At 36.7% G+C, this 12,721-nt stretch overlaps 1 protein-coding gene across 2 annotated transcripts in view; it reads right to left on the bottom strand.

Annotated features, from left to right (window-relative positions):
• ABCB11 (ATP binding cassette subfamily B member 11) overlaps positions 1-12,721 on the bottom strand; it is an 88,634-nt gene that overhangs the window by 70,375 nt on the left and 5,538 nt on the right. Inside the window, exons 2-5 of one of the 2 annotated variants that reach the window (XM_047872208.1) lie at positions 8,959-9,061; positions 7,413-7,434; positions 4,861-4,912; positions 3,839-4,077 (exon numbers count right to left, since the gene is read on the bottom strand). In XM_047872208.1, coding sequence (XP_047728164.1) covers positions 3,839-4,077; positions 4,861-4,912; positions 7,413-7,434; positions 8,959-9,034 — 389 coding nt within the window. In that variant the 5' untranslated portion in view covers positions 9,035-9,061. Of the gene's footprint in view, positions 1-3,838; positions 4,078-4,860; positions 4,913-7,412; positions 7,435-8,958; positions 9,062-12,721 lie in introns of those variants that run through there. The other variant, XM_047872209.1, reaches the window with a different exon arrangement.

The raw sequence follows: 12,721 nt of genomic DNA, 5'->3' as shown, positions 1-12,721 counted from the left end.
AATAACAGCAGACTGCATGTTCCCCTCAAGTGCACATGGAGCACTCTGCAGGATAGACCCATGCTAAGCTGTACCAATCCATGCTACAATATGATGAACCTTGAAAATATTATGCCAAGTTAAAGAAGCCAATCACAAAGGACCACATATTGTGGGATTCCAGTTGTATGAAATGTCCAGAATAGGCAAATCTACAGAGCCAGAAAGTAGATTAGTGGTTGTCTAGAGCTGAGGGGGAATGGGAGATGGGAGAGTGACAGCTAAAAGTTTCTTTCTGTGCTAATAAAATTGTCCTAAAATTGGGGCGTCTGGGTGACTCAGTCAGTTAAGCATCTGACTCTTGATTTTGGCTCAGATTGTGATCTCACGGTTGTGGGATCAAGCCCTGTGTTGGGCTCTGCACTGACAGCTTGGAGCCTGTTTGGGATTTTCTCTCTCTCTCTCTCTCTGTCTCTCTCTCTCTCTGCTCCTTGCCCACTCTCATTCTCTCTCTCAAAATAAATAGACATTTTTAAAAATATTCTAAAATTGATTGTAGTGATAGGTGCACAACTGTAAAATACAGAAAACCATTGAATTATACATTTTAAATTGGGAAATTTTATGGTATGTGAATGTATCTCAATAAAGCTGTTTTAAAAACTGTACGGTTTTACAGTGTTTAAATTCAACACAGTGTTTGAATGCATACACTAAACGTACATTGCTAAGAAAACAGACCAAAATCCAAGAGAAGGTACAGGCTGATTTCTACTTTGACGCATTCATATGTGGGCGAAATAAAGAATCATATTTCCCAATGGCTGTGGTAGTCAGCCTCTACAGAGCCCCTAATCATTCTTGTCTCTTGGTTTCCACACTGCTGCATAGTTCCTTTTCAAATTGTACCAGGGTTGGTCGTGTGACCAGTAGAAAATGGCAGAAATGGACACCTGGGTGGCTCAGTGGGTTAAGTGTCTCTTGATTTTGCCTCAGGTCATGATCTCATGATTCGTAAATTCGAGTCCTGTGTTGGTCTCTGCCACTGACAACGCAGAGCCTGCTTGGGATTCTCTCTCTCCCTCTCTCTCTGTTCCTCCTCTAGTCTCTCTCTCTCTCTCTCTCTCAAAACTAAAAATAAACTTTAAAAAAAGAAAGAAAATGGCAGAAATTATGGTATGTCACTTCCACAATAAAACTTTGGGGCTTTGTGGCTTTTGTTTGAATCTTTACACTTTAATTGGATAAAAGAAAATAAAAATAAGCTGCATCGTGGTATTTGGACTACTTGGATTTCCCTTCATTCATCATGTTTCATTCTTTTGCCATATTATTTGACTATTCTGAGCAAATAAATTCTGATAAGCTGTTAAGGAAGCTTGATGTTCCATAATACTTTTCAGCATTATTCACTGAGAGCTGTTTGGAAGGCTTTGCCTAAAAATTCCACCCAATGAATTACAATTCATATGTAGAAACCAACCAGTGAAATGAAAGAGTAAAACAAGCTTCTACCAATAAACATGCATGCTTATGTTGATAAGATCATGGAGCAACCCTGTCCAAGACCTGTACACCTATTATAATAGGTAGAGAAATTTTACTTTAACGATATGCTTTTTCCAAGAAGGAAAGTTGCAAAAGAGTTGGGTAATTTTGGAGACACGTTAACTACTTACAGTAAGAAAATGTCCTCACCCTTGTCTTCTGCCCCACCCAAGTCCATTTTCACATTGATCTTAACGCCAAAGCTAAACAAACATTTACTCAGAAGAATAAACAGTAGTCCCATCAGTGACCATAGTCACTCACAATTAAAAAGTATTCAACTCATCAAAGGAGTAAAGAAGAGGCCTGAGAAGGGTTGGGATCTACACAAGTTCAGATACCCATATGAAATTTTTAAAAAGGACAAATATCCATTTAATGTTTTGCATCACATGAATTCAGCAGAAGCCAATGAACTTCTGAAAGCCCCTATTTGCTCTGCACAATGTGCTCACCTTTGAGTATATAATCCAGTAAGAATGAATAAAGTATGACTAAGGGATAGCCATAGGAAATTCTTTTCTAATGAATGTTGGTGATGCAGACGTTAAAGGTAGATTCATTCTTTAAATCATCTAGTAAATATTTATAAGCACTTGGCATTGCGGAGAAGTCTCAAATTTTAGCCCCTCTAACATTTATTTCCAACTATTAAGGCATGAAGAGATATGCCTTCAGGAATTTTCCCTAGAAAATTTTACCTTCATGAGTGTTAATGATTTGGGTCAATGTACATCATATTATAAGTCTGAATGCATTTTTTCCGAAGAGGGAGGCAATTAACATTACATTTTGTAGTCATACTACTCAATTCATTTTTGTCCTCCAACATAAATGAAAGACTTTTAAAAGATTGTCATTGACAACAGCAACTCTTTTATGCAAACTGTTCCAAATTTAGAAGAAAAACATATATTTAGGCTTTAGGAAATTTATTTCTCATGAGTAGGCTTATAATTTTTTAAAAGGTAATTCTGCACATTGTATGTTATCCTATATTTTTCTGTCAAGCACTAACCAGTTGTTACTACCTATTTATTTCAATCGTCTTTGATTTAATGATGATTTTACTGACTAGACCTAAATGCCATGAAGATAAGGACCATGACTCAAGATAACCACTGTATCCTTGAGGTTTACAAAGTTCCTGATAGGTAGTTGGTGTTCAAAAAATTTTGATTGAATGAATGAGTGAGTGAAAGACCCTAACAGTAGATAATATTATGGAAGAGTATCAGTGATATAGGAGGATTAGTTCATAATCTAAATCAAACATGTAGGGGTGCCTGGGTGGGATTCAGTTGGTTAAGCATCCAACTCTTGATTTAGGCTCAGGTTCAGTTCGTTGAGATGAAGTCCTGTGTGGGCTCAGCACAGACAGCGTGGAACCTGCTTGGGATTCTCTCTGTCTTCCCCTCCCCCGCTCTCTCTCTCTCTTTGTCTCTCTCAAAATAAATAAACAAACATTAAAAAAACAAATCAAACATGTAGAAAAAATTTTATATGAAGGTAAAAAATGTAATTTTGTTTGAGGGAGCGCCTCCAAGTGTCTTCCAAGGCAAGATGTGCCCTGCCCTTGGCTCTTGAACCTGAGTGTGTGACTTCATACATGCAAATGAGCTTGTTCTGGCCCTGAAGCAGTGTGAGGCTCACTGCAAAGTCCATGCTATGATAGTGAGTCAACACTGAACACTATGGACTCACTGATTTCGGGCTAATCACAAAATGAACAGTAGCAGCAAGGTGAGTTCTGGCTAATTCTGCGTGGCTCCCTTCTGTTTGCTGCAGCGTCACACAATTCTTGCATAGAAACTCAACTACTGAGACCAGGGGCCCCTACTCCAAGTCCTGTAGCACAACGATGAATTTCCCATTATAAAAAGAAGGCTGAGGATCAAATGGAACATTAGCCACAGTCACAGAAGCTAAGAAATGGAAAGTAGTTAAGTGACTAACAAAAGTCTTGAAAATGAGATGTGAGACATGACAAAGAATCAAATAAAATTCGTGGCTCACTTCCCACGTATATTGGTAGTGTTCATCCTCAAGCCTATAGTCTACCAAGTGGTTAAATTTGGGTGTCACATTTAATAGGCAATTTCCAGTTCTATTTTTTTGTTAGAATTTAAAAACCTGGTAAGATAGGAAGAACCTTAGGAGGGAGTAATTTGTAGAAATACAGGTTGAATTTATGTTTCTGTTTGTTCTATGTTGGATGTCAATCCAGTTCAGCTAATAAAATCCCACTTACACATTTTGAATTATAATTCAACATATAAACAAAAAAGGTTAAACATAAAAAATAGCCTACCCACAACGCGTTCCATTTGTCATATTCTGGTTAAGGGAGCTGTTGATCCATACTATGGTGTTGTTTACACATGCTTTTCCAGGGATCTTGAGTTCTTGTAATTCAGTGTCATAGTCAATAAAAATATCTGTCATTGTGCCAAAAATGAGGAGCAGGACTGGATGGGATAGTCCATGGAGAAATGCACATACACTTCCCACAAACATCAGCCAAATGTCAGTCGTTGAAGAAAAGCGAAACTTGAAAAACAAAGGATTCAGAGATCATCTATGGGTGAAAAGCAGGAGAAGTAGGAGGACTATTTAATTTTAGTTACTAGATTCTGATAAATAGTATTCAGCACCAAATTTTATGGGAATCATCTTCATTGAACAATAGAGTTTTCACTAACTATATAAAAATAAGTGGTATATCAATTATCTAAGACAGTAGACTCTTACATTTTTAATTTGTTATTTCTTTCCTAGTCTCTGAATTCATTCTCTTTACCTCAAGAACTGACTTCAGTTCTTAGGTATTGATTCACAACATAAGTGGGAAGTGATCAATGGCATTGATGAGATTGCCATGTAGAAATATTGTGTGGGGCATTCACCAGTAGCATAAATCGGCTCCCCGAACTGACACTGACAAAGAAGAGTGCCTATTTTTGCCTAGAAATGTCTCTACCTTGTGAAAATTTGGGGTAAATACCTACACTATGGAATTTATATAGATATGTCATAAGAGTAAGTATACATAATATAGTTACCGTGATAATTTTCCTTAATAAAATAATAATTATGGGCTTAATGGTTATTTTCCAGGACACTTTTCTGATCTACCAGATAGGATTTATGTGTTTAATTAGCAATATATTTCTAATTGCCATTCAGCATGTTATCCCATGGACAACGTTTATGACTGAAAACGTGAACACTGTACTTAAAAACCTGCCAATGACTGAAGATTTAACACTCCTCCATGATCTGAACAATTTTCCATTGCAAAATTTATGTCAAAAATCAGCACAATTTTATTACCAATTGAAAGAAGCTAACTTGAGTGCTGTCACCTTTTTTCTCATCTTGTAACCTGAGGAGAGAAACATATAGATTTATAGACCATCCTTTCCAAAACAAAGAGAAATTCTCCATAGGTGGTGATTTTCTGAGTCATCCTTTAGTAAGAAATAAAGTCCCCACTGACTGAGAAATTCTTGCCAAACCTGGCATCCTAAAAACAAACTTTTATTTTTCAGATTTACCTCTTCTAGAGATTTTGGTATAGCTCTATTTCATGCTGAGCAGAAAGTCAGTGAGGTTTTTCTGAGAGATATTGAGAGAAAATGAAAAGTCTCTATACTCCCAGTTTATATTAGCAATAACTATTGGATTTCATCCTTGACCCTCAGCGTGTTTCTATCACATTTCCTTGTGGGTAAGTGGAGGTGGTTGGAATAGCTGCTTTAAAGCTTCCTTCTAGCACTTAAAAATTTTTAAACTACATTAAATAGTACCTATACGATGGAAAAGTTTTTAAAAACTCCTATACTTCCCATAAAATCATATTTCCTTAGTATTTCTTACTCACTTCACTTCTCATAATGTTATATCTAACCCATATTTGACCTTCTCGACTCCAGGGATCTCTACTTCACCTGAGTCATCCCTCATGGATACACCCTGGACCTTTCTTTCAACAGAAACTACTCCCTTGACACTCTGGGACTGGCGATGCATCCTGTTTTGTCACTTCCTTTCTCCTTCTACACCATTTTGTCATCTCAGTTGTGATCTGCAGTTCCTTAAACCCTCATTAATTTTCAATTGCTAAAAACCTATCAAGATTGTGCTTCCTTCCCTATGCATCCCAGCTCCCACTGCCAGCCATTTGGACCACACTCTTACCATCATCCTCAATCCTTTTCCCCACCTCCATCTTTGGAAACGCCCTCATGTCTGCATCCATCCACTGTTTGCCCCTCTCCACCTGAAGCCAGGCTGTGGGGCCTGAAGAGGTTCAAGACCACCTCTTCACCATGTAAACTGATGCCAACACATGCCATGCCTAGCAGTCAGCTGCCCTGACGTTCCCCTCCAGCTCACAGTAGAATCCCAAGTCTTTGCTGAAAAGTCCAAGGCCCTCCACAGTCTGGCCAATTGGCTCTCTGACCTTGTCTCTTCCTACTGCACTCCAATTCTCTCCACCCGAGCAACCTGGCCTCTTTGCTGACCTTTGTTCATGCCAAATTTATTCTCACTTCTGACCATTTGGACTTGTTGTTTCCTCCTGACAGAATGCTCTTTCTTCAGATACTTGCATGGCCAACCCCCTCATCTCCTTCAGATTTTCCCTCAAAAGTCACCTTCTCAATGGGACCCTCCCTGGCCAAAGCCTTTAAAATTTCAAATTTGTCCCCATATCACTTCATATCTCCATTCCATGTTTGCTTCTTTTTTTTCTTAGAAAGACAGTGATAGATTATCACTACCATGCTATGTATTATATTTATTTATGGTGCTTATCATGTCATCCTCACTAAAATGTAAGCTCCTCAAGGACAGAGATTTTTGCCCAGTTTGTTCTTTTCTGTATCCTCAGTACCTGTAATAGTGTCTGACACCTGGTATGCATTTAATTAACATTTATGAAATGAATGAATGAATGAATGAATGAGTATGGTCTCCATCCTTAACTCAATCCATAACACTGTACTTCATCTGTCTATAATAGACTGTTCCATTTCCCTCCACAGCTTTCTCAGACTTTCACTGTGATCTTCTCATTCTACATTACCACATCTAACAGAAAATGTTCATCTCCTCTAAAAACCAAAGAACTCACTCAACCTTCCTGTTGATTCTCTCTTTGCTGTTTATCTGTACCCACACCCATTTTCATCTTTTTTCCCTCCAGTGAGGAAATTGTGGTTCCTCTAGGCCCAGGCTGACCTTACTACTCCTAGTCCAAAACTGCTGTTACCACATCCACCACCCCTCTCTGCTGTGAATTACTTAAAATTTCTTAAAGAGCTTCAACCTCTGCCTTACTACAACTTCTTTTTCAGGAACTTGCCTAGCACCTCCCTTCTCTCTTCCAAGTTAGACTCTATCTAATCCTACTCTCATGCCCATGTATGATTAGCTGACATTTGCTTTATATGAGAATTTAAACTTTTAAACTAAAGAGAAATATCTAACAATTAAATTTTAGGGTTCTACTATTTGCCTATGGAAAGAATTGGGGGTTAAGGGACCTCCCCTGTGCTCATGAAATATTACTTGTCCAACTTCACCTCTGCCCATTTAGGTTAGAAATTCTATGATGTTGCTGGGTGCACAGGGGAGATTTGGACCTAATCCAGAAGGGATCTTCCAAACGGTTTCTGAAATCAAATTACAGCAATGTTTTTTGTTTGTTTGTTTGTTTTTTCAAATTACAGCAATGATTTAAAGAGAAAAAGAATGGATCACCTATACCATTTTATAGGAAGTACAATGTGCATGAAAATATTGTCTCTCTTTGTACCTTTAAAAGGAATATTAGGGAGTTAATCTAGAAAAGATGATGCATTGTTGAAACAGTCACTTACCTTGAATTCTTATCATTGTTATCTGTCAGGATAAAAACAATGCACAAAGCAGTTAATAATAATGACACAATGAAACATAGTCATTAATAATTTTTCTCTGGGGAAAAATTCCTATAAATTAATTTCATTCATGGAACATTGCAAAATGACTATTTGCTTTTTTTTTTCTTTCTTTCTTTCTTTCTTTTTTTTTTAATTCTCTCTCTGTGTGTCTCTCATATTACACAAGATACCCTTTCAGGTTCAGGACTACTGGCTTGACTACATTTTTAGATATTTCTACAAGGTATGAGATATTGGTATTTTCTGAGCATCAACTGGAGACCAACATTTTTTAAGTTTATTTGTTTATTTTGAGAGAGAGACCATGTGTGAGCATGCACAATTCGGGGAGGGGCAGAGAGAGAGGGAGAGAGAGAGAATTCCATGCAGGCTCCACATTGTCAGCATGGAGCCTGTCATGGGGCTTGATCTCATGAACTGTGAGACCACGACCTGAGCTGAGATCAAGAGTAAGACCCTTAACCCTGAGACCAACCCTCAGACCACTGAGCCATGCTAGCAGCCTGAGACCAACATTTTTAAATTAGCTGAAGAAACTAATTTTTTTGAACTACCAAGTAAAATGGATATTTATTGTTTGGTTCCTTGGAAACATCAGAATTTATCTATTTAAAATTAAGACTACAAATTAACTAGACAATAAGATGATGTTGACACTCCCATGCCAGTAGAAACCACAGGATTGAGCTGGATATAATTTTCCTCAGCTTAGGTCAGAGCAGATGGAGGGTAGGAAGTGAAAGTGGGGGTGCAGGGTCATGGGTGTAGGGAAGCAAAGGGAAAGGAGTTCAGGGTGCTAAGGTCAACTACCACCATGGGACAGCACATCCTGATACCCTGACATTTTAATTAATGTAAGTAAGAGTAAAGAGGCATTATAGTATAGATAGAGATCAACATCTTGGGTTTGGGAATCAGATAGAACTAGATTAGAATGATGGTTCCATCAATTATCAGTCATGTGATCTTTGCCAAGTTTAAAAAAATTTATTCAAGTCTAATTTTCTTCTTCTGCAAGATGTAAAATTATAGAATTCTTTTAAAAAAATAATAAATGCTTGGAATCACCTGCGCTCACTAGATGTTAGGTGCTAGTGCTACAGGTCCTCTTTCCCATTGTCTCATTCTAACCAGTACCGTCTTAGTATAGTTTCTCACTAAATTATTACTACTATAATCAATTATAATAGCTGAATAAAGGCAATAATAATAACCAATGCTGGAACCCTACTCTACTAAAAAAGAGATATTTGTAGAGGAGATACTTTCATTTACCCACACTTTGTGCATTTTTACTTAGCACTTTCAGACATTCCATAACACGGATTCTGGAGAGAACTACCGATTTGTGGGTAAGAAATGCATCCCGTAATGGTTCTACATATTGTTGATTTTTCTCTGCCCCTTGAAACTTCACTAGCTTGTCTACTTTTGTTCTAACCTCTTTTTATATAAGAGACAGTAAGAAAAAAGGGCCACTTACATAATCTGTCTGACTCAAAACCATAGTTCTCCTCTCCAAATTTCTTCACACTGCGAAGAATTACTGAGTCAGACATGGTAATTGCAATCTGCAGCCAATAGCCCTATAAAACAAAATAATCATTGCAATTATTTTTTTCTCTTCTTAAACAAAATAGCCAAATGAAAGAACAATTTGGTACAAGAAATAACCTTCACTAACAATCTAAATCTTCACTAAAAATCATATTTTTAATTGGTTAATAACTCCATGAAAGAGCCTAATTATTAGGAAAGATAAAGCCAAACCATTGATTATGGCTTTCTCTATCTGATGAATGGATAGTTCCTTTTTATTTATTTGTTCTTTCTGCTCGTTTTTCCTCCCTCTCTCCCTCCCTCCCTCCCTTTTCTTTCTTTCTTTCTTTCTTTCTTTCTTTCTTCTTTCTTTCATGAGTAAAAATAAAAACCACTGGCACTACACAACCAACAGGTGACATTCTTGGGTCACTGTACTGAACCAACTACACCTAAATACTGGTGGGTAGCCTTCAGTGCTTCTTTGTAAATGCAACTCCTAGATCGAGGATATGGTGAGTCTGGCATGGACCAGAGGAACAGCTACCCACTCATTTTACAAAACAAGTGTAAACTTGACATCAAAACAAACAAGAATGATATAAGAAAAAATAGAATTATAATTGCTTTTGAAAATAGATTTAAAATTGTTAAATATGTTAAGTATAATTCAGCAGTTCATGAAAAAAATATAATGAACAATGTTGATTCCAGGAATGCAATGATTGTTCAATGTGAAAAAACTTGATCATTTTGATAGATGCAGAACAAGTATTCAACAAAAATCAATATCCATTACTGATTTGTAAAATACTATAAAACTAGAGAAATCATTATCTGCAACTCCAATGAATAGATTTTGGGTAATGATTGGCAATGAACACTAAACCCTTTAAATGAGATACTGGCAAAGATTAACAGTGCAAAGTATTGTGAAGATGTAGAGGGAAGACATTATGTTGATTCATTATCTCTCCTTAAGCTCCTCTTGGCTCTCACAACTTCTTGTACTTTCCTTGCTTTTGAAGACCTTGCCAGTTTTGAGGAGTATTGAACCGTTATTTTGCAGGCTGTCTCCTAAAGTGGGACTTATCTGATATTTTTCTCAGGATTAGATATGGGTTGTGTATTTTAGGGAGGAAAACCACAGAGGTAAAGTACCCTTCTCATGACATCATATCAAAGGTACTATCAATGTAATGGTACCTATCAAAGTGATTTTAAAAAATAAACTTTAAAGATAAATTCAACATTAAGAAATAGAGTGAGAAATATTATTTAATTAAATAGTTTACGAGGTCAGTAAAAATAAAAAACTACATGAAGCAGATTCAAAATTCTTTTATTCAACAACAAAATTTGCTCAGTATTTTGAGAATATATTCTCAATGCAGAGAATGCAATGTTCACTGGTTATATCATTTTTGAAATTTTAACAAAAATTTGTTTTTCAGAAAGCAAAGAAATTCTTTGATAATGAGAAAATAAATCTTTAGAATATTTATAATACTGAGTCTCCTAATTTTAAAATAAGACTTTAAAAAATCAGTCTTCAATTATTTTTTTCCTGGCTTAACTCTTCATTTAAAAAGGTTTCTTTCCACTGGTGTGCAAATATTTGACAACATTTAGACCCCAGTGGTGTAGTGTCTTGCCTGTGAACTTCAGAGTCTCACTGATCCTGTGGTCTCACTCTATGTTGTTGAAAACATTTTTTAACCTCTCTCCAGGCTCTGAATTCTCCATCATTCAAGTCAGTGATGGTGATGGTGATAAGATGTACCTTGTGGGACTAGTATGAAAATTATATGAAACTGAGTCTGTACATCAGCTGGTCCAACAGGAGAAGACAGCTAAAGTTCCTTTTGGCCTTCAAGCCTAGAGACTCTCTCCCTTGCCCTACTTCCCACCCTCCCTCTGGGGTCACTTGTAGTAAGGCACCCTCTATTAAGGAAGAGAATGATGGTCAACCAACCTACTCTTTTCATTTTCCATCTCTGTTCCTCCACCAATTCCGTACATTTGTTTTCATATTAGGTTTGTTTGCATTTTGCTTCTTTCTGAATGCAATGATCTTTGTGATCTCTAATTTACTATTAAAGAGTAATGTTTTCAAACACAAAAATTCACACATAGCATGGATTTCCTCCCTGTAGCATTGACCTGTAGCAGAAGACCACTGAGAACACAACTGTAGTTGAACAATCTGAATTTATTATTCATTACAGTGAGGGAGAACACATGGTAGGGACCACAGGGTGTCTCAGTAAGAGGGTTTTAGGATGAACCTATCATAGGAAGTGGGCTTCAATTAGGTGATTTGGGAGAGGATTCAAGAAAGTAGGCATCTGCTCTAGATTGAATGTTGTCAGAAAGCCAGAGCAATTTCATGATTGGGTAAAGAAATAGTCACTTATATAGCAAGAGACAGGGATGTTTGGTATTTTTGCACAATGACTTTATTTTTGCCTGTGCATGAGCAAAATTATAGACTGGTCTTGCTTTGTTTCATTTTTATCCTGGTTTCAGAGTGACTTTGTCTGAGATTGGTGGTATGGTTAATTTTATGTATCAATTTGAGGGGGCTAAGGGATGCCAGATAGCTGGCAAAGCATTATTTTTGGATATGTCATTGGTAGTGTTTCCAGAAGAGATTAGCATTTGAATCTGTAGATTACCCTCACCAGTGCAGATGGACATTATTCATTCAATCCTTTGAAGTCCTGAATAAAGCAAAGAGGCAGAGAAACCGAGGGCAGAGAAACTAAATAGACGTTTTTCTAAAAAAGACATACAAATGGTCAACAGGTACATGAAAGGATACTCAACATCACTCATCATCTGGAAAATGCAAATCAAAACCATAATGACATAGCACCTCACATCTGTTAGAATGGCTATCACAAGAAGACAAGAAAGAACAAGTGTCAGTGGTGATTTGGAGAAAAGGGAACCCATGTGCACTGTTGAGAAGAATGCAAACTGGTTTAGCCACTATGGAAATCAGTATGGAGGTTCCTTAAGAAATTAAAAATAACAACTATTAAATGATCCAGAAATCCCGTTTCTGAGTATATACACAAAGGAATTTAAAATAGGATATTGAAGAGATATCCACATTCTTGTGTTTATTGCAGCATTATTCACAATAGCCAAGATACAGAAATAACCTAAATGCCCATCAATGGATAAATGGGAAAAAAAGATGTAGTATATACATATATATGTATACACACACATACACAGCATATATAAAAAACTATGTATATATACATGTATATACAATGGAATATTATTTAACCATATGAAAGAAGGGAATTCTATCATTTGTGACAACATGGATGGACCTTGAGGGCATTATGTTCAATGAGATAAGCCAGACAGAGAAACACAAATATTGTATGGCATTGCCTATGTGTGGAATCTAAAAAAGCTAAACACGTAGAAATAAAGAGTAGAATGGTGGTTACTAGAGGCTGAGAGGTGGAGAAATTGGGAAGATATTTAAGGGTACAAGCTTGCAGCTGGAAGATGAGAAAGTTCTGGAGATCTAATGCACAACATAGTGATTATAGTTAACAATACTATATTGTATATTTCGGAATTGTTAAGAGGCTGTATCTTAAGTGCTCTCACCATAAAAAAGAAATGATAATTATGTGACATGATGGAGGTGTTCACTAAAGCTATGGTGGTAATCATATAGA

Source organism: Prionailurus viverrinus, chromosome C1, assembly GCF_022837055.1.
Source record: "Prionailurus viverrinus isolate Anna chromosome C1, UM_Priviv_1.0, whole genome shotgun sequence".
NCBI classification, from domain to species: domain Eukaryota; kingdom Metazoa; phylum Chordata; class Mammalia; order Carnivora; family Felidae; genus Prionailurus; species Prionailurus viverrinus.
The sequence above is the reverse complement of the archived record's forward strand: the minus strand, read 5'-3'. Positions and strand labels throughout refer to the sequence as shown.